The sequence below is a fragment of the Nycticebus coucang genome, chromosome 12 (assembly GCF_027406575.1).
Source record: "Nycticebus coucang isolate mNycCou1 chromosome 12, mNycCou1.pri, whole genome shotgun sequence".
Lineage (NCBI taxonomy): Eukaryota > Metazoa > Chordata > Mammalia > Primates > Lorisidae > Nycticebus > Nycticebus coucang.
The window spans coordinates 14,975,674-14,995,946 of NC_069791.1; the positions used below are offsets into that span (position 1 = coordinate 14,975,674).

A 20,273-nucleotide genomic window follows, 5' to 3' on the forward strand; every position below is an offset into this window, starting at 1 on the left:
CAGGCCAGGTGAGGTCACTCACACCTCTAATCCGAGCCCTCTGGGAGGCTGAGGCGGGTGGATTGCTTGAGTTCAGGAGCCCAGGACCAACCTGAGCAAGAGTGAGACTCCATCTCTAAAAAAATAGCTGGGTCTTGTGGCGGGCACCTGTAGTCCCAGCTACTTGGGAGGCTGAGGCAAGAGGATTGCTTGAGCCCAAGAGTTGGAGGTCTCTGTGAGCTGTGACACCACAGCACTCTACCAAGGGTAACTAAGTGAAACTGTGTCAAAAATTAAAAATTTAAAAAGGATGAGACCGAAGAACAACTGGCCAGGGGAGGAAGGCTTGGGGATAAGGAGCTGAAGTGGCACTCTGGGAAGTGATAGTGTGGTCTGAGTCCTCTAGAACTCAATGCTAAGTCTATTTTTTTTTATTTATTTTTTTACTAAGACAAAGTCTCACTATGTTGTCCTCGGTAGAGGGCTGTGGCATCACAGCTCACAGCAACCTCAAACTCTTGGGCTTAAGCGATTCTCTTGCCTCAGCCTCCCAAGTAGCTGGGACTATAGGCACCCACCACAACACCCGGCTATTATTATTATTATTTTTATTGTAGTTGTCATCATTGCTTAGCAGGCCCAGGCCAGGCTTGAACCTACCAACCCCAATGTATGTGGTGGCGCCGTAACCACTGAGCTACAGACGCCAAGCCAATGCTATGTCTTTTAAATAATTTTTCTTTTTTGAGGCAATCTCACTCTGTTGCCCAGGCTAGGGTGCCATGGCATCAGTCTAGTTCACAGTAACCTCAAATTTCTGGGTTCAGGTGATCCTCCTGCCTCAGCCTCCCCAGTAGCTAGGATTAGAGGTGCCTGCCACAAAGCCCAGCTAATTTTTTGTATTTTTATTACAAAAGCATATACTTCCTTTCCAGAAGAAAGGAAAAGGAGGGATAAGGTGGCAAAAAGGGGAGGAGTGAACAACTTATTTCCCCTTTCCCAACCTACCACTTACAATCTTAGACATATACAGTCAGACAATAAAAACTTAGTCATTGGCTTGATGCCCGTAGCACAGTGGTTGCAGTGCCAGCCATATACACGGAAGTTGATGGGTTCGAACCCGGGCTGGGCCAGCTAAGCAACAATGACAACTACAACAACAAACAACAACAACAAAAAAAAAACTTAGTCATTAAGGATGGATTTAGATTTAGTTTCCTTTCCTGTCCCCTATTCCCTGTGTCCGAACTCGATTCATGCCAGGGAGGGTGAGAGGGGTCACATGACATGTGAAAAACAATAATACCCCGTTTCCCCGAAAATAAGACATCCTCTGAAAATAAGACCTACTTACAGGAAAGATAAGGCGTCCCCTGAAAATAAGACCTAGCGCATCTTTGGGAGCACACCTTAAAATAAGACACTGTCTTATTTGCGGGGAAACAGGGTAGATATGTTTCCACTAAACTGTGAGCTCCAAGAAGGCAGAGCTCATGTCTGCTTATCATCACATCCCTAGTGCCTAACGTAATACCCGGTATACCACAAGGGGTTAATGACTACGGGCTGAAAACATCAATTCAGATGGTAGGTGTATCACAGCCACAACACTTAGCCTCCTCATATCGCCTACTTTCTCCCCCAAAACACATATCCTATTTCAAATGTTTGGTCCTCATTTCCAGTACTGGCACTACTTAAAAATTATTTCGGGCAGTCATGGTAGCTCGTGCCGGTAATCCTAGCACTCCGGAGGTGGAGGCAGGTGGATTGCTTGAGGCCAGGAGTTTGAGACCAGCCTAAGCAACAGCAAGACCTCATCTCTACAAAAAAAAATTTAAAAATTAGGCTCAGTGTCTGTAGCTCAGTGGCTAGGGCACCAACTACATACACTGGAGCTGATGGGTTCGAATCCAGCCTGAGCCTGCCAAACAATGACAACTACAACCAAAAAAAAAATAGCCAAGCGTTGTGGCGGGTGCCTGTGGTCCCAGCTGCTTGGGGGGCTGATGGAAGAGAATCACTTGAGCCCAAGAGTTTGAGGTTGCTGTGAGCTGTGATGCCATAGCACTCTACCCACAGTGACAGCTTTAGACTCTGTCTCCAGAAAAAAAATAAATAAATAAAAAATTAGCTAGGTATGGGCGGCGCCTGTTGCTCAGCAGGTAGGGCGCCGGCCCCATAGGCCGAGGGTGGTGGGTTCAAACCCAGCCCCGGCCAAACTGCAACAAAAAAACAGCCGGGCGTTATGGCGGGCGCCTGTAGTCCCAGCTACTTGGGAGGCTGAGTCAAGAGAATCGCCTAAGCCCAAGGATTTGGAGGTTGCTGTGAGCTGTGTGATGCCACGGCACTCTACCGAGGGCAATAAGGTAAGACTGTCTCTACAAAAAAAAAAAAAAAATTAGCTAGGTATCCCCATAGGCACCATATATGTGACTACAGTCGCAGCTTCTCAGGTGGCTGAGTTGGGAGCATACCTTGAACCTAGGTGTTTGAGGTTGCAGTGAGCTGCGACCACACCATTGCACTGTAGCCCAGGGAACAGAGGAAGATCCTGTCCCAAACAAAAAAAAAAAAGAAAGAAAAGGAAAGGAAATTAGATTCAGAGATTAAATCAACTGTTCTATGCCCAAGCTAGTATTTGAATTTAGATTTTCCTTGAAGTCTTTACTCTTATTGCTTTTTTAGTTTTTTTTTTTCTTTTTGCAATTTTTGGCCAGGGCTGGGTTTGAACCTGCCACCTCCGGCCTATGGGGCCAGCGCCCTACTCTTACTGCTTTTTTTTCTTTTTAGAGTCTCACTTTGTCACTCTTGGTAGAGTGCTATGGCGTCACAGCTCACAGCAACCTCCAGCTCTTGGGTTTAGGCAATTCTCTTGCCACAGCCTCCCAAGTAGCTGGGACTACAGGCACCGCCACAACACCTGGCTATTTTTTGTGCAGTTTGGCTGGGGCTGGGTTTGAACCCACCACCCTCAGTATATGGGGCCAGCGCCCTACTCACTGAGCCACAGGCACCGCCCATTCTTATTGCTTTTTGATCCTCAACTTTCTCATCTATAAAATAGGGATAATAATAGCTAAGTCATTGTTCTTAGTGTTTTTTTGTACAATAATTTCAAGGCAAACTCTAAGATTTACAGGGCCATGTGTGGTGGCTGACACCTGTAATCCTAGCACTCTGGGAGGCCAAGGCGGGTGGATTGCCTGAGCTTACAAAAAAATAGCTAGCATTGTGGTGGGCGCCTATAGTCCCAGCTATTTGGAGGCTGAGGCAAGAGAATCGCTTAAGCCCAAGAGTTTTTGTTTGTTTTTTAATTTTTTTTGAGACAGAGTCTCATTATGTCGCCCTCGATAGAGTGCTGTGGCATCACAGCTCACAGCAATCTCAAACCACTGTGCTATGGGCACTGAACCTTAAGCCCAAGAGTTCGATGTTGCTACGAGCTATGACACCACTGCACTCTATTGAGGGCAACATAGTGAGACTCTGTCTCAAAAAAAATAAAAACAAAACTCAGCTTGACATCTGTAGCTCAAGTGGCTAAGGCACCAGCCACATACACTAGAGCTGGCAGGTTCGAATCCAACCTGGGCCGCCAAACAACAATGACAACTATAACCAAAAAATAGCCCGGCATCGTGGCGGGCGTCTGTAATCCCAGCTACTTGGGAGGCTGAGGCAAAAGAATCGCTTAAGCCCAAGAATTGGAGGTTGCTGTGAATTGTGATGCCACCACACTCTACCCGGGGCAACAGCTTGAGACTCTGTCTCAAAAAACAAAACAAACAAAAAAAATTCTCAACCACATTGAGTCTTAAGGGAGTGATAAAATCACAGAAATGTGTCTGAGTGAAACGTTGGAATCTCATAAAACAAGTTTTCCTACAGAGAACAAGATTCTTCGTACATAAAACTTCATGTCCAAAGCACATGCCTCCCTGGGAACTAGGACCACACAGACCTTCCTGCATTCCCTCTAGCACCTTCTATCTACCCATCCCGACACTTAACATGCTGTATTATAGTTGCCTTTTTGGTTCCTTGACCCCCAAATTGGATTGTAACCTTCCTGACAAAGGTGGGAAATGTGCTTTTTCCCATTGAATTTCCAATGCCCAGCCCATTAGTAGCCACTGAAATATGTGTTGAAAAACAAGGGATAAGGCATTTCAGGATTTCTTCAGGAGAAGGCATTGCAGGCTGCTCTAGGGAGTTGTTTGGCATTTCCCAATGCTCCTCCTTGGGGCAGAGGGGATTGAGGTGTTTCTCCACACCCAAAGCAGTTCCAGAGAAGAATGGCAGGTAGAAACAGGCCCTCTGGCGCGTTCTTCCCCGCTGTAAGACTGGATGGCCCTGGATTTCTCTGGATTCTCAGGTTGTGGCAAATGCCTCAGCACCCACAGTTCATTTGCCCCCAAGATGCCTGGGTTTTTAGATGTTAGCACAAGAAAGTAAGGAATAAGTGAACTGTCGGATAGCCAACCAGGATTCCTTGCCAAGTCTGATTCAGGTGTTTTTCAAACTCACTGGAGAAAGAAGGCAAAGGAGGAGGCTCTGGGTGGACTGTGCCACCCCCTCCACCCCCACCCCCCACCAGCTTTAACCAGAGCAGCTCTGCTGTTATGTATGTATGGGATTGGGGTGGGCCTAGGTGTGGCCAGAGGTTCTGACCCAGGAATGATCTTGCCCTGACACAAAGGGCCAGACACTGAGGACCTAGGTCCATGTAGCTCATGGAATCTCTAGGGTGGACGGGATATCAGAATCACCCAAGCCTTGTCACTGCTTGAATCCCCTAAGAATGCAGTCACAAGGTGGACACTTGCCCTAGCTTAGTACTCCCTGTGAGTAGCCATGGGGGGCTGCAGGGAGCAAAAGGTTTTAAGCCCCTCTTAAGCAGATGCCTCGTTACCTTACAATGACTAACTACTACCACCTCTCTCCTAATGGCCACCTTTGGGATTGGAATTCTTTTCCCCATGAAATGTAGGCATTAAGTAATAGTGGACCCAGACTCATCTTGCACACCTTTCCTTTCTATTTTGTCTCTTCCTCTCTGAATTTGCAAATGACTTGCTAATTGGTTTGTAAATATAACAACTTTCACAGCTCATATCAATTCCAGAAGTGGTGGTAAATTGCAAAATTCATGGAAAACTCCCATGTACAAAATTGAGGAAGGGTAGGCAACACCCAGGAATGAGGCCAGAGCTCCAGGGAGGCAGGCTCATCAGTTCTTCCAGCAAATTCCTCTGCTCTTCTGCCACCATCACCACCACCCCCACTACCTGTAAAGAGACGCTCCCTTACTGTTTGTTCAAATGGGTAGGTATTTTGAATTCCTTGCCCTGTCCTTGAACTCCACTCTAGAGGGGATAGGGAAGGAAGAGGAGGGAAGGAACGCCATGCTTTTTCTTGCCTGGTTGATCAGGGAACACTCTGCTAAGAGGTGAAGGTGCTAACACCCCAAGGGGGAATCCAGCAATTCTATTCCTAAGTATATACCTAAAAGAATTGGAAACAGGTGTTCAAAAAAATTAGCTACAAATATTCATAGATGCGCTATTCACAGTAGCCAAAGATAGAACGGCCAAAATGCCCATCAGCTAATGAATGGGTAAACAAAATGTAGATACCCGTGCAATAAAATATTATTCAGTCTTGAAGGGAATTAAGTTCTGATACATGCTACAAGGTGAATGAACCCTGCAAACATTATGCTAAGTAAGAAGTCAGACACTGAAGGCCACATGTCGTGCGGTTCCACTCAGATGAAATATCTAGAACAAAGAAGTCCATAAAGAAAGCAGAGGCCGGGAGGTGGCTCACGCCTGTAATCCTAGCAGTCTGGGAGTCTGAGGCAGGTGTATTACCTGAGCTCATGAGTTCAAGACCATCTTGAGCAAGAGTGAGACCCCATATCTAAAAATAGCCGGGACCTGTAGTCCCAGCTACTCGGGAGGCGGAGGCAAGAGAATCCCTTAAGCCCAAGAGTTTGAGGTTGCTGTGAGCTGTGATGCAACAGCACTCCATCAGGGGCAAGAAAGTGAGACTCTGTCTCAAAAAAAAAAAAGAAAAGACAGCACATTAGTGGTTTCCAGGGCCTGAGAGGTGGCAGTGGATGGTGAGAGACAGCTAGTGGATATGGAATTTCCCTTTGGGTTGATGAAAACATTCTGGAACTAGTGGTGATAGTTACACAACATTGTGAATATTCTAACTTCCGCTGAATGGCGCGCTTAAAAATGGCTAAAATGGTGAATTTTATGGTATATGCTTTGTATTAATCTGTTTGGGATGCTGTAACAAAACCATAAACTGGGTGGCTTATAAACAACAGAAATGTATTTCTCAAAAAAACTGGAGGCTGAGAAGTCCAAAATCAGGGTGTTGGTGTCTGGTGAGGACCCACTTCCTCACAGCCTTCTTGCTATGTCCTCAGGGTTGAAGGGATGAGGGTATCGCTCATGCCTCTCTAATAAAGCTACTAATCTCATTCCTAATCACCTCCCTAGGTCCCCCTCTTTTATTTTTATTTTTATGTTTTTTTGAGACAGAGTTTTACTATGTCACCCTCGGCAGAGTGCGGTGACGTCACAGCCCACAGCAACCTCAAACTCCTGGGCTGAAGTGATTCTTTTGCCTCAGCCTCCCAGTAGCTGGGACTACAGGCATCTGCCACAACGCCCGGCTATTTTTTGTTGCAGTTGTCATTGTTGTTTAGCTGGCCTGGGCCAGGTTCGAACCCCCCAGCCTCAATGTATGTGGCTGGCACTGTAACCACTGTGTACCGGCGCTGAGCCCCAAGGTCCCCCACTTGATACCATCACCCTGGGGATTAGAATGTCAACATAGGAATTTAAGGGGTAGAGAGTGGGGAACACAAACGTTCAGAACAAAGGAGGATTTTACCTTCATAAAAAACAACAGTTGCTGGGCACTGTGGCTCACCCTTACAATCCTGGCCCTGTGGGAGGTCAAGGCAGGAGGATCAGAAGTTTGAGACCAGCCTGAGCAAGAGCGAGACCCTGTCTCTACTAAACATAGAAAACAATAGCCAGGCATGGTGGTGCACGATGGAGGTCCAGTTACTAGAGAAGCTGAGGCAGAAGGGTCTCTTGAGCCCAGCAGTCAGAGGTTGCTGTGAACCATAATGACACCACTGCAGTCTGGGTGACAGACTGAGATACTGTCTCTAAAAAACAAAAACAACAACAAACCTAGGGAAGGGAGAAGGATGGGGAAGATGATTCTAGAACACCTCTTGGAGCTTCATTTCCTCATCAGTAACATGATCATAACAAAGCCCCTCCTTTTGGATCCCCTCCCCTAGCCGGGACACGAGTAACACATGTGTTCGTGTTATGTGAAATGCTCAGCACGCAGTACACACCCAGAATGAACGTTCAGTCCCTTCTTCCCGCAAGAGTGTCCAAACCTATTTGCCCCCTTTCTTTCTTTTTTTTTTTTTTTTTTTTTGTAGAGACAGAGTCTCACTTTATCACCCTCGGTAGAGTGCCGTGGCGTCACACAGCTCACAGCAACCTCCAACTCCTGGGCTTAAGCGATTCTCCTGCCTCAGCCTCCCGAGTAGCTGGGACTACAGGCGCCCGCCACAACGCCCGGCTGTTTTTTGGTTGCAGTTTGGCCGGGGCTAGGCTTGAACCCGCCACCCTCGGCATATGGGGCCAGCGCGCTACCAACTGAGCCACAGGCGCCGCCCCCCCTTTATTTCTTATAACTGTGGTTTGTGGCTCCAGCCTAGCTACCTGTGCTCACGTGGGCTCTACCCAGACCTTCTCGCTGCATGTAGCAGGCTGTACCACCTCCTGGGATGTCCTGCCTCCTGTGTACAGGCCCCTGTGGTCCTGAGAGCTGATTCCATGGGGTCCACGTATTGAACCTGACTCCCTACAGGTAGTTTGTGGAAGGGACCTGGAGACCTGCTCTCGTTTTCCTCTTGTCTCCCTAAGCACAGATGGCCCTGGTTCTTCCTAGCATAGTAGAGTCTACAGCCTGCTGTCAGGAGTGAAACCTTTTTTGTTTGTTTGTTTGTTTGAGACAGAATTTTACTCTGTGCCCTGGGTAGAGTGCCGTGGCATCAGAGCTCACAGCAACTTCAAACTCAGGCTCACACGATCCTCTTGCTTCAGTTTTTTCATTTTTAGTAGAGATGGGGGAGGGGTCTCGCTCTTGATTAGGCTGGTCTTGAACTCATAAGCTTAAGCGATCCACCAGTCTCAGCCTCTCCTAGTGCTAGGATTACAGGCGTGAGCCACTGCACCGGGCCACAGGAAGTGAAACGCCTTAGTTTCAAAGTTCTTAGAATCCTGTTCTCTTTACTTCTGCAGATACCTGGGAGAACCTAGCTTCTCTGTCTTCCTACCCTTCTATTTCTGACTTTCCTAGATGGTATGGAAATTGCATGACTGTGGGGCGTCAGCCTTTGCTTTTCCAATCCCATCTTACCCAGGATGCACTAGGGGTGGGCCAGCCCCCACCCGACCCTGACAAGTGACCATGGACCCTGGAGCCGGGCCAGAGTCATCTCTGACTGTCAATGAGCAGGTATCTTCTGGGGAGGGAGGAGTTGGGGGTGAGGGTGATGCACTGAGGGGTGTGGGCAAGGGAGGAAGACCCCACAGAGTCCCTCAGTGTCTCATTACCAAGCTTCACGGTCATGTCACCAACCCAAAGGTAGTTGCCAGCTAGAATTTCTTAGAGGTTGAGTTTGGAAATTTAAACTGTGACTTTAGAAAGTGAAATTAAAATGTACAAATATGTGTAAGTTTACATGGGGAAAGCTTTAGACATCAGGTAATTTACTCTTTGGTTTTTTTTCTTGATTATACATATATATTCTAGTTTTTCAGCAGTGACTATTACTTCTGCCATTTTTTTGTTTTAATGATTTTATTTGTAAATTATGTTGGTGTTAAGAGTTGAAAGTTTTTCTGGGAATATTTTATTAGACGGCAGCTTTAATTATTATTATTTTTATTTATTTATTTATTTTTTTTGGTTGCAGTTTTGGCCGGGGCCGGGTTTGAACCCACCACCGCCGGTATATGGGGCTGGCACCCTACTCCTTGAGCCACAGGTGCCACCCTGCTTATGCCATTTTTAAAAGGAGAAAAAAGATCAACCTCTCTTAAAATGTAATTGGAATGGAATCCTTCATATATCAAATTTGGGTTAGCGAGGAAGCTGCTTTTAGGGATTTATTATTTCACTTCTACTCTCCTGAAGAGTCACTTTGTCACTTTTTTCAGCACAGTCTCCGGCTGGATCCAATTTTCAGACTTAAGGAGTGTGTTGGGAGAGTGGTTTTGGAAACAGGCCAAATGTAGGGAAGGCCTGACACAAAGCTTTTTAGTGTACCGAGTTAGTCTCTAATTCCTGAATGGCCCAATTGGTAGCTTTTCCATGCTGGGGACAGATAGCAAAGTGTAGGGCATGTGAGCAGGGGAAGACCAAGTGTGCTGAGGAGGCCTGGGGACCACCTACATCACTTGGACATGGAGAGGAGCTTCTTTTTTTTTTTTTTTTTTTTTTTTTTTTTTTTTTTTAATTTGGCCGGGGCTGGGTTTGAACCCGCCACCTCCGGCATATGGGACCGGCGCCCATACCCGCTGAGCCACAGGCGCCGCCCCGAGAGGAGCTTCTTGAGGACTGTGTGTGCCCACAACAGATGGCATGGCTGGAGCCATAGCCCCAGACTCAACCCTCCAGGCCAGGAGTGGGGCAGGGCAGAGAGGGAGAAGCTGTATCTTCAGGAATCTGGACCCTTGTTTCCAGGAAGTTAGCTCACAGGGAAATTCAGAGGCTTCACCCTGGGTTTTTGGAAATAAAGGAATCATCAGCTTAGAAGTTACTCAGAATATACAGCATTCATTTTCCACCCCTTTATCTTTGGGGAACTTACGCATGGTTTTAAGGGAAACGAGAAGGGATTTGCTACTTGGCTCAGCTTAAGCTGTGGCTACTGTGTTAGGAGTCCTCATAGCCACAATCCAATATCCTTGCTGCCAAGGGGACATCCCTGGAAGGTTGTGGGATAGGCCATCTATCACTCCCAGAACTGAGTCCACCAGAGATCAAACAGAATCATCTCCGACGTGATTTGGTTCTATTGGACTTTTTCCTGCTGTCAGGCCCTTCTCCCTGTCACTAGGGCCCGCTTCCTTCTAGCAGCTCTCTCCCTAGAATTGGGAGCTGCAGCCTGCCCCAGGCTCTGGGATCTTCACAGAGCACACAGCCCCAGGCCAGGAGGTCTGCATCCTGGAAGTGCACTCCTCCCTCCTCCCCAGCCTCACCCACAGCTGCTGCCCCAGGGGCTGTGCTAGCCCATTCCCCTCAAGCAGCACCCCGCACTCTGCTTGCAGGTCATCGTGATGTCAGGCCACGAGACCATCCGAGTGCTGGAAGTTGGAGTGGACGCCCAGCTCCCTACTGAGGAGGAGGGCAAAGGACTGGAGAATGTGGCCGCCGAGGGCTCCCAGAGCGGAGGCCCTGCAGAAGCCAGTGGACCTGCTAGTGAAGCTGGGCCAGACAACCCAGAGTCCTCTGCGGAGGCGACTGGTACGAGGCCATTGCTTCCATCTGTTATTACTCTATCAGTGTCCCTCCTGTGATTCCCCCCGGGGGGGAGGGGCAGCATGTGTCCCTGGGGCCCAAAAGGCCTTAGGGTCTTGTCTTCCTGTCCCCTGGACAGCTTCTGGCCATAGCCTGTACTTCTGGTCAGTTGCCAGGGCTCCTCTGCAGTCCTTATTCCTGGAACTTTAGTTCTAGGTTTAGCCACCATCAGACCTAAACTGGGATGGGTTGGGGGAGGTGGAAGGAGATTGGCAGGGCTGAGTTTAGGGGGTTGAATCGATCTGAGAGAGCTCCTAGATCTAAACCAGACCCTCAGGCCCAGTGCAGAGAGGACTGGATCCTGCCAGCTTTTCTAAATCAGTTCTTTTTGTAGTATAGCTGGGAGGTCCCAGCAGCTGATGATGGGATGGGCGGGCTTCTTACCTACTTCAGAGTACGGATGCAAAGAAGGACTTTGCAGACTTTCTGCTTCCTCCTCCCAGCAGATTTATATAGGTGCTACCCTTGTCCAAAGAGAACCTTAGGGCATGACCTTGATTCTCCGGCAGATAGCACTGAGATACCCAGGGCTGGTCTAGAGGCTGAGCTGTGGTGTCAGGCACTGCTCTCCGGCCACAGGACACCCTTTCATGGACCTTCTTGGGAAGCCTTGGGCTTCCTTTGTCAGGTTCCCGGAACATGTAGTTCATCTCCTCTGGCCTTTGCTGTACTCCGCTTTTCCTTAGGCTGGAGATCTGGGCTGCTGGAGGTGGACCGAGAGAAACCAAGAAGAGAGCAAATGAGAAAACACAAACCTTGGAGAAATAGCAGCTCCTTAACAAGAAAGCTGCATGACTTCACGTTACTTGCTTTACCCACACATCAGCATGCAGACTCTTTGGGACTCTAAAAGCCTGAGTTATTGCTTTCCCTTTTGAATAAAAGACAATGACAAGGGGCGGCGCCTGTGGCTCAAGGAGTAGGGCGCTGGTCCCATATGCCGGAGGTGGCGAGTTCAAACCCAGCCCTGGCCAAAAAAAAAAAGACAATGACAAGAGACATGACCATTTTCCCCTAGCCTGGAAATGCTCTGCCTCCATGTCGAGGTCAGGATGGGTCATCAACTGTTTCCAAGGGGCACTGCTTTGCAGAGCAGGCAGAGGAGATAAGGACTCTACCATACCTCTGCCACCCTTCCCCTTCCGCCACCGTGGGATGGATGGAGCCCCTTTTCAGAACACTTGGGAGGTTTCTCAGGTTTATTTGCAGTGCCTCAACTTCCTTTTTCACCTTTTTATGTATCTGCTGTGTTTCATTTCCTCCAGTGCCTCAATTCTGCTCCTTTCCCAAACCTGCTGTCAGTAATGGATCTTAAATCAGATATTTACACCTTAGCATAAGTGTTTATGGTGGGGTGCATCTTCTTCCAGAGGTTTGTGTATTTAAGCCTTTCGTGAAAGCCTTCTTTGTAAAGGAATTTTAGTCATTGTCAAGCAGGTAAAGGGGGTATTTTGATAGTGCCACTAAGAAGCTACCAGCTTAGACCGATGGAAGCTTTCTAGGTGTGCAGTAGTAGTAAGAAGGGTTTCCTCTTATTAAAACAAAACAAAACTAAGTAATAGGAAACTTTTCAGGATAAAAAAGAATCTAGTGGTTTGTGTCACTCTAAATTACTATCCGGTCTTATGTGTATACATTCGTTTTTTTATAGTTGTGGCTAATGAGGGTTGACTACCTATTATAACACCACCATATTTCATATACCCATTTCCATCATTGACATAGATTCACACACCTGCTTCTGGTTTGTGTCATTGTAAAAATTGTCTGGTTTTTCATTCTCATAAACAGTGCTGCTTTGAAAGTCTTTGTATTGGTCCATTACAGTTTTTTTCATATTCTATTTATTTATTTATTAATACAGAGGGGATCTTGCTATGGTGCCCAGTCTTGTCTTGAACTCCTGGGATCAAGCTATCCTCCCCCTTCATCCTTTCAAGTAGCTGGGATTATAGGCACACACCACCACCACACCCAGCTTAAAAAACTTTTTTTTTGTGGTGTATCTACTAAAATTCTTTTTGAAGATAAATTAATTATTAACACAGGAGGAAGTCATCACATGAAAAAATACAAAGTCTTGCTATCAAAGAGAAGAAAAATAATCGACTTTAAGATACCATATGTCTGTTAACCCAGACACTAAATAAACAGCGGGGGGGGGGACTAAATTGGGTGGTGCTGTGGAAACATAGCTACATTGTCGATGGTTCTGTGAATTGGTTTAGTCTTTCTGTACAGTCTGGTAGGAAGCAAAACAACCTCTAAATGTTTGTGAATTATTGGACCCCATGGTCCTACTTTGGAAATATACCCTAATAAAATGAATATTTCATTTCTTAAGATGGTAAGTTTAATCATTTATGTTGTCACATTCCCATTTTCTCACTTTCCTTTCTATATTTCATTACATTTTGTCCAAAAAGATATTTTTTGAATTTTCATATTTTCAGATTATCCTTAACCTGTGACTTTCTCCCCCACCAGAGGAGATAATCCTTCCATTTCATTTTCCTTTGCTGTTTTACAAGGCCTTTCCTATTGCATGCATGTCTCTTTGATCCTTAAACTGCCTAGGTTTTAGCATGAGGTGCTGTGAATAGTATAGTTCTGAGCTAGTTTGAAGCCCTTCCTGATTAAAACGCAGGCTAGGACTGCAGTATTAGATGGAACCCTTAAGGTTATTTGACTCACTGGTCCCCACTCTTGGCTGTGTGCTATATCACAACAGAGCTTTAAAGAAAAAAAGGAGAGGAGAAGTACCTGGCCACTACTCCTGGCTGTTCTGATTCAGTAGGTCTAGATTAGAGCCTAGACATAAATGTCCAGCATTGTTAAGAAGCCGCTGATCTGGTCCAATATAAAGACTCCTTTTAATGTCTCACCATATATTAAATAATAACCCTTCTTCTCACTGTTGTGAGGCTGTGCAGAGGTTTCCTGGTGAGGGCACCCCAACACCTAAATAGGCTCAGATCAAAAAGCTCCATTTCATGGGAAGTTCCTTTAGAAGTTTACAGAAGCTGTTTGTCTTCTGACTTTAGACCTCAGGGAATGGCAGAGAAAAGCTGCTAGCCAGGACAGGCCCTAATATCCTGCAGTGTGGTGAAGACATGTCCAGTTTTCAGGGACTGTTGCTTCCAGGACTTTACTCTTTAGGAACCTCTGTCCCTTCCCCAAGCCAACAGCTGCATCCAAACAGTAGCGGGCAGTGGGGTGAACAATGATTCAGTTGCTGGATGAGCCAAGGTTAGCTGCTGCATGGAGCTGGCCGTGTGAACAATTCCTACAGCAACCATGGCCGGCCTCCCAGGACTGACTGCCGCTTCTCCTACGCTTCTCCTTCCTCCCTGACACGTTTGCTCCAGGTCCCTCTACTGATCATGTGACAAGTCCTATAGAGCCAGGAAATGAGGGGCTAACAAGCAACTGTGTGGCCTGCATTTTCTTCATCTAGATGTGGGGACAGGGTATTTTACCTTCCGAATCTGGAAGGGCTTCCCAGCCTCCTATTCTCACTGCCAGCAGCAGTGGGAGCTGCCTCCTGGACCAGGGAAAGAAACTGGTTTGGGGGTTATGCAGAAGTACAACATGGGTTCTACTCTGATGACCCTCCACTCACACCCAGCTCACTCCTTGTCCTTCTTTCTCTCGATGCCATGTGAAGTGAAGTCACTCCCGGGGATCTCTCCGAGCTCTGCCCCCACCATCGCCACCTTCAGCCAAGCCCCAAGCCAGCCTCAGGCATCACAGACCCTGACGCCACTGGCTGTGCAAGCTGCCCCCCAGGTAAGGGCCACCCTGGGGAGCTGGACAGAGGGCAGTGGGCAGGAGAGAGGCATAGGATAGCCAGCATGGGGTGGCCATGGGATCTGGGAACTTCATGAGGCAGAACAAGGAAGGAGCTGTGGCCTGAAGGGAAGGAATCTCCTAGTAGGCACCCCTAGCCTCACCCCTGCCTGGACCAGGCCCACTTGGAAATGATCTGTGTTTGCCAGGTCATCTCCTTGAGTTTAGCAAGGACTGTAGAAATTAACATGAACTCTTTCATGCCACCAGAGTCTGGAAGAATTAATGAATTACTTGCAGAGGCCTGATTTAGAGCCAGGGAGCAGCCCCCCCCAAGCACTCTGAGGAGCTGCTTTCAGAACACTGCGGGCATCCAGAGCCCCCATGACCTTCACCACACACACCCATCTCTAAGTCATTGAGTCAAGGGTGTCCTCTGTCGGAGCCTCTTGGAGGCCTCTTGTGGGCCTCTGACCACTTGGTTCCACCAGTCTCTGCTCCCTGTTCCCTGGCCCTGTGGGCAAGAGGCCTGTGCATCCTTTCCCGTGCTGTGAGCAGGGCCAGGCTGTCCTGAATTTGGGCAACTTCTCTGAAGGCAGGATAGTGGGTCCAGGCACCCCCTCAGGTTTGGGACTCCAGCGTGGGCTTGGCTCTCCCACCCCTTATATCCCTTTTCCCTAATGCCCTCAGAATGCTTTGTTTGTGCTCAGCTGGGTCTGAGAGACCCAGTGTTTGCGCTGTCAATGTTGATTTTTTACTTTTTCTTTTCTTTTTGAAATCTTGTTTGCTTTTGCAGGTCTTGACTCAGGAAAACTTAGCCACAGTTCTGACAGGAGTTATGGTGCCAGCAGGGGCAGTTACTCAACCTCTTCTTATCCCCATCAGTATTGCAGGTCAAGTGGCTGGTCAGCAGGGGCTGGCCGTGTGGACAATTCCTACAGCAACCGTGGCGGCCCTCCCAGGACTGACCGCTGCTTCTCCTACGGGGGGAATTTTCAAGCCACCTTTAGCTGGTCTCCAAGGTAACAGCAACTCTTCCCAGGACTGCACCACCAGGCCCCCCGTCACCCTACACCCCTGCACGTTGCCATGTCGGACTCAGAACCTGCAGCCCGCCCAGGGTGACCGCCCTGGAGTCTGGATCTGGTGTCTTGGGCATCCAGCCACAGAGCCACTGCATCAGCTTGGGACTCTAGGCCATGACACCATGCTGGCCCAGCAGGCCTTTCTTACTTCAGCCAACTATCTTGAGACTGCCCCTCTCCCCCAAAGCCAGAACTCACCCCACGACCAGCCTACTGAGAAAGACTGCAAGAAGATTCAACATCTGGTTTTTGAACCTACACTTCTCCTGGCCCAAGGGAGGGGGGTTGAGAGATGCTGGCATGGGCCAGCCCTTCAAGGATCAAGGGAATCATGGCTGCCTGCTCCCCTTGCCCACCGCCCTGACCCCTCTCAATCTTGTGCCAGATCCCTTGGGATTGGAGCTGATCTGGGCTGTGGCTAGGCATTTGAGCACCTCTGTCTCTGCCTTGCTCCATAGCAGCTGCTGTGCTGAACACCGCTCTCCCGGCACCTGTACAAGCCGCCCCACCAGTACAGGCCTCGTCGCCAGCCCAATCCCGCCCACCGGCCCAGCCCCAGGCGCTGTTCCAGACCCAGCCGCTGCTGCAGACCACACCTGCCATCCTACCGCAGCCCACAGCTGCCACCGCTGCTGCCCCCACCCCCAAGCCAATGGACACCCCCCCACAGATCACTGTCCAGCCTGCAGGCTTCGCATTTAGCCCAGGAATCGTAAGCTGCTGCCCTCACCCAGGGCTGACCAGGGATGAACTGAGTCAGGCCAAGGGTGGAACTGACTTGCCCCACAATGGAAAACCAACTCCCTTCTTCCAACACATCAGAAATGGGCTCTTTCTGCGGCCTTCTCCTTGAAGCTGCCAGCCCACCCATCCCAGATAAAAGCAGACAACCCCTGCCAAGAGGGCCGGGAACATTCTCCCAAACCTGAACCAGTGATCCAGGCTTGGGGGGGGGGGGATGATGTCTGGGGATTTCAAACTTGTGAGTTGTCACTAAGGTGCAGCTAGAGGCTTACAGCTCTATGCTGGTGTCTTCCAGTGTGGCTCTTGGCTTGGCAGTGGGAGCTATTAGATGTGACTAAGATCACATCAGCCTCTCCAGCCTGGCCCTTCTAGACCCCGTCCCCAGGCCTGGCCTGAAAGATTAACCAGAATTATTGTTCTATGACTGTGGCTGCACCCTTCCCTGCTGACCCCTGCATCCCCTAGCCCTGGAAACTATTCAGCCAGTGGACACGAGCCTGCAGCCCACATTGACACGTGCCCACCGCAATGCCCTCAGCCCTCTTCCCTCTGCCTAGGGCTCTTCTTACCCACTGCCCTCTGAGCAAGCCTCTTTCTCCACCTACAGATCAGCGCTACTTCCCTTGGGGGACAGACCCAGATCCTAGGCTCCCTCACCACAACTCCGGTCATTACCAATGCCATTCCCAGCATGCCGGGGCTCAGCAGCCAGATCCTCACCAATGCTCAGGGACAGGCAAGTGGTCAAAGGCAGGGCTGAGGGGCGGGGACTGTGGAGAAGCTGGCAGGAGTTGGTCAGAACTTGGGCTAAGGGTCTAAGAAACTCAGAGTGTCAAGCTGCAGCCCACATCCCCTGTGTTGCGGCTCCTTGCTGAGGACGGCGCCCCTCACCCTAGAGGTTCTCACTTTAGTTGGGGTTTTCATTTCTGGAACACCCATTTTGTGGTCAAGCTTTGGGCTTGGTGCTTTCTCACACATTATCTCACTTTGTTTTGAGTACAAATCTATTAGATGGCAAGTTTTATTCCCATTTTATAGGACAGGAGGTTCTGAGTTTCAGAGCATTTAAGCCATATAGCTAAAATGTGGCAGAGTGAGGATTTGCATCCAAGTCTCTGAATCCACACCCAGACCTATTCCTGCCCTATTCCTATTCCACTATTCCTGCTCTCCACAGCGCTGAGGGCAGAGTAAAGGAAGTAGCCCCTGGGCTGTGAGGGTTAAGTAATTTGTCCAAGTTAGCCTCTTCCCCTGACAGTGTGAGGATGTGGCCTGGGGGTGGAGCTGGACGCTACTCTCACAGCTGGGGTCCACACCTTATTTCCCCCAGGTTATTGGAACACTTCCATGGGTAGTGAACTCAGCCCCAGCACCAGCCCAAAGCCTGCAGGTCCAGGCCGTCACCCCCCAACTGTTGCTGAACGCACAGGGCCAGGTGATTGCCACCCTGGCCAGCAGCCCTCTGCCTCCGCCTGTGGCTGTCCGGAAGCCGAGCACACCTGAGTCCCCTGCTAAGAGTGAGGTACAAGGGCTGGGGAAGGGGGTGGAGGGACAGTTAGCACTGTCTGGTATGGATGGCTTCCCTCCAGAGGCCAGGCAGGACATCCTTTTCTGAAATGCCTAGGAGAGCATTTCAGATTATTATTATCTTCTCAATGATGAGATCAGGCCCCAGGGTAGAAGGGGACCTGGGGACCCGACCCACACACACTGTACTGCAACCTGGACAACACAGCCAGACCTTGTCTCTGAAAAAGGCCCAGGGGGTGGGGTGAGGGATGAGTGGGATGTGAGAGTGCTCTACCTTCTAACTTTATTTTTTTCTTTAAAATGGGCTGGGGAGTGCTAGCGGGGCCAAACCAGCAGAGCTGGCGCCTTTAGTGAAACAAAGTTTCACTGTACAGACGAAGGAACCTCTGAGCTAGAGCCAGCCCTCTACCTTCTAACGTTAGGCAATGTGCATTTAAAAAAAAAATTCCAAGAACTGGGCTGTGGTTTGAATCCTTGTCCACCTATTAGGAGACAGTTTAAACAGTTCTAGCAAGAGACAAAGAGCTCTGAAATAAGGCAAAGGCCCTGGGATGAAGAAGAAATGAACTTAAGAGCTACCAGGGTGGAATATAGGGAACAGGACCATCCTGGAGAAACTTGCACTGCTTAGAAAGCTTAAAAAAAAAAATCATACTTGGCTGGATGTGGTGGCTCACGCCTGTAATCCTAGCATTCGGGGAGGCCGAGGCACGTGGGCTGCTAGAGCTCAGGAGTTCAAGACCAGCCTGAGCAAGAAAAATAAAGAAAAATTAGCTGGGTGCCTATAGATCAGCTACTTGGGAGGCTGAGGCAGGAAGATCACTTGAGCACAGGAGTTTGGGTCACTGTGAGCTATGCTGACACTATGGCACGCTAAGCTGGGGCAAAAGAGTAAGACTGTCTCTTAGTATTTTTTGTTTTATTTTATTTATTTATTAATTATTATTATTATTTTCTTTTTTTTTTTTTTCATAAAATTCATCTTTTTCATTCTTTTTTTTTTTTTTTTGGCCAGGGCTGGGCTTGAACCCGCCACCTCTGGCATATGGGACTGGCGCCCTACCCCGTTGAGCCACAGGCACCACCCAATTTTCTTTTTTTTTTTTTTAGACAAGGTCTCAAGCTGTCGCCCTGGGTAGAGTGCCATGGTGTCATAGCTCACAGCAACCTCAAACTCTTGGGCTCAAGCGATCCTCTTGCCTCAGCCTCCCTAGTAGCTGGGACTACCAGCACCTGCCACAATGTCCGGCTATTTTTTTGAGACGAGGTCTCACTCTAGCTCAGGCTTATCTTGAACCAGTGAGCTCAGGGCAATCCACCCACCTCGGCCTTCCAAGTGCTGGGATTATAGGTGTGAGCCACCGCACCCTGCTATTTATTTTATTTTTTATTGAGTATTATTTTAATGTAATGATAATAATCAGAGCTCAGAGTAGTGAAGAGATATAGTTTGTCTTTTTTTTTGAGACAGAGTCTTCACTGTCGCCCTCAGTAGAGTGCCATCGCATCATAGCTCATAGCAACCTCAAACTCTTGGGCTCAAGAGATTCTCTTGCCTCAACTTCCCAAGTAGCTGGGACTACAGGCGCCCGCCACAATACCCGGATATTTTTTCGTTGCAGTTGTCATTGTTGTTTAGCTTGCCTGGGCCGGGTTTGAACCTACCAGCCTCAGTCCATATGGCCAGTGCTGTAACTACTGTGCTATAGGTGCCGAGTCGAGGTAGAGTTTTTTGTTGTTGTTATTATTGTTTTTTGAGACAGGATCTCGCTCTGTTGTCTGGGCTAGAGTGCTGTGGTATCATCATAGCTCACAGCAACCTCAAATTCCTGGGCTCAAAGGATCCTTCTGCCTCAAACTCCTAAGTAGCTGGGACTCCAGGATGGTCCTGTGCACAATACCACACCTGGCTAATTTTTTCTATTTTTTATAGAGATGAGAGTCTTTTTATGTTGCCCAGGCTGGTCTCAAACTACTGGCCTCAAGCAGTCCTCCTGCCTCAGCCTCCCAAGGTGCTAGGATTGATTATAGGTGCTAGCCACCACATCCAACTACCTTATTCTTTTTAATATCTGCCCAGTATTTTTTTAAATTTTTTTATTTAGTTTTTAGTTTTATTTTTGTTTCTTTTTTTTTTTTTTTTTTTTGAGACAGAGTCTCACTATGTCACCCTGGGTAGAGTGCTGTGGTATCACAGCTCACAGCAACCTCAAACTCTTGGGCTCAAGTGATTCTCTTGCCTCAGCCTCCCAAGTAGCTGGGACTACAGGCATCCGCCACAACGCCCAGCTATTTTTTTGGTTGTAGATGTTATTGTTGTTTGGCAGGCCCAGGGTGGGTTCAAACCCGACAGCTCCAGTGTATGTTGTTGATGCCCTAGCCGCTGAGCTACAGGCACCGAGCCTCTGCCTAGTATCTTATTTTAGGGCAGTCCTGGAGGACATCTAACCTTTCCCTATTAATGAATGGGTAGTTGGAGCCTGGGAGTCTCCAGGACCAGGTTTA

The 20,273-nt window shown here is 48.5% G+C and overlaps 1 protein-coding gene across 5 annotated transcripts in view; it reads left to right on the forward strand.

Annotated features, from left to right (window-relative positions):
• Positions 1-20,273, forward strand: part of POU6F1 (POU class 6 homeobox 1) — a 30,441-nt gene that overhangs the window by 4,354 nt on the left and 5,814 nt on the right. The window contains exons 2-9 of one of the 5 annotated variants that reach the window (XM_053558002.1): positions 5,095-5,310; positions 8,337-8,553; positions 10,371-10,566; positions 14,288-14,409; positions 15,206-15,431; positions 15,953-16,206; positions 16,846-16,974; positions 17,569-17,760. In XM_053558002.1, coding sequence (XP_053413977.1) covers positions 8,506-8,553; positions 10,371-10,566; positions 14,288-14,409; positions 15,206-15,431; positions 15,953-16,206; positions 16,846-16,974; positions 17,569-17,760 — 1,167 coding nt within the window. In that variant the 5' untranslated portion in view covers positions 5,095-5,310; positions 8,337-8,505. Of the gene's footprint in view, positions 1-3,013; positions 5,311-8,336; positions 8,554-10,370; positions 10,567-14,287; positions 14,410-15,205; positions 15,432-15,952; positions 16,207-16,845; positions 16,975-17,568; positions 17,761-20,273 lie in introns of those variants that run through there. The other 4 variants (XM_053558006.1, XM_053558005.1, XM_053558004.1 and 1 more) reach the window with 4 other exon arrangements.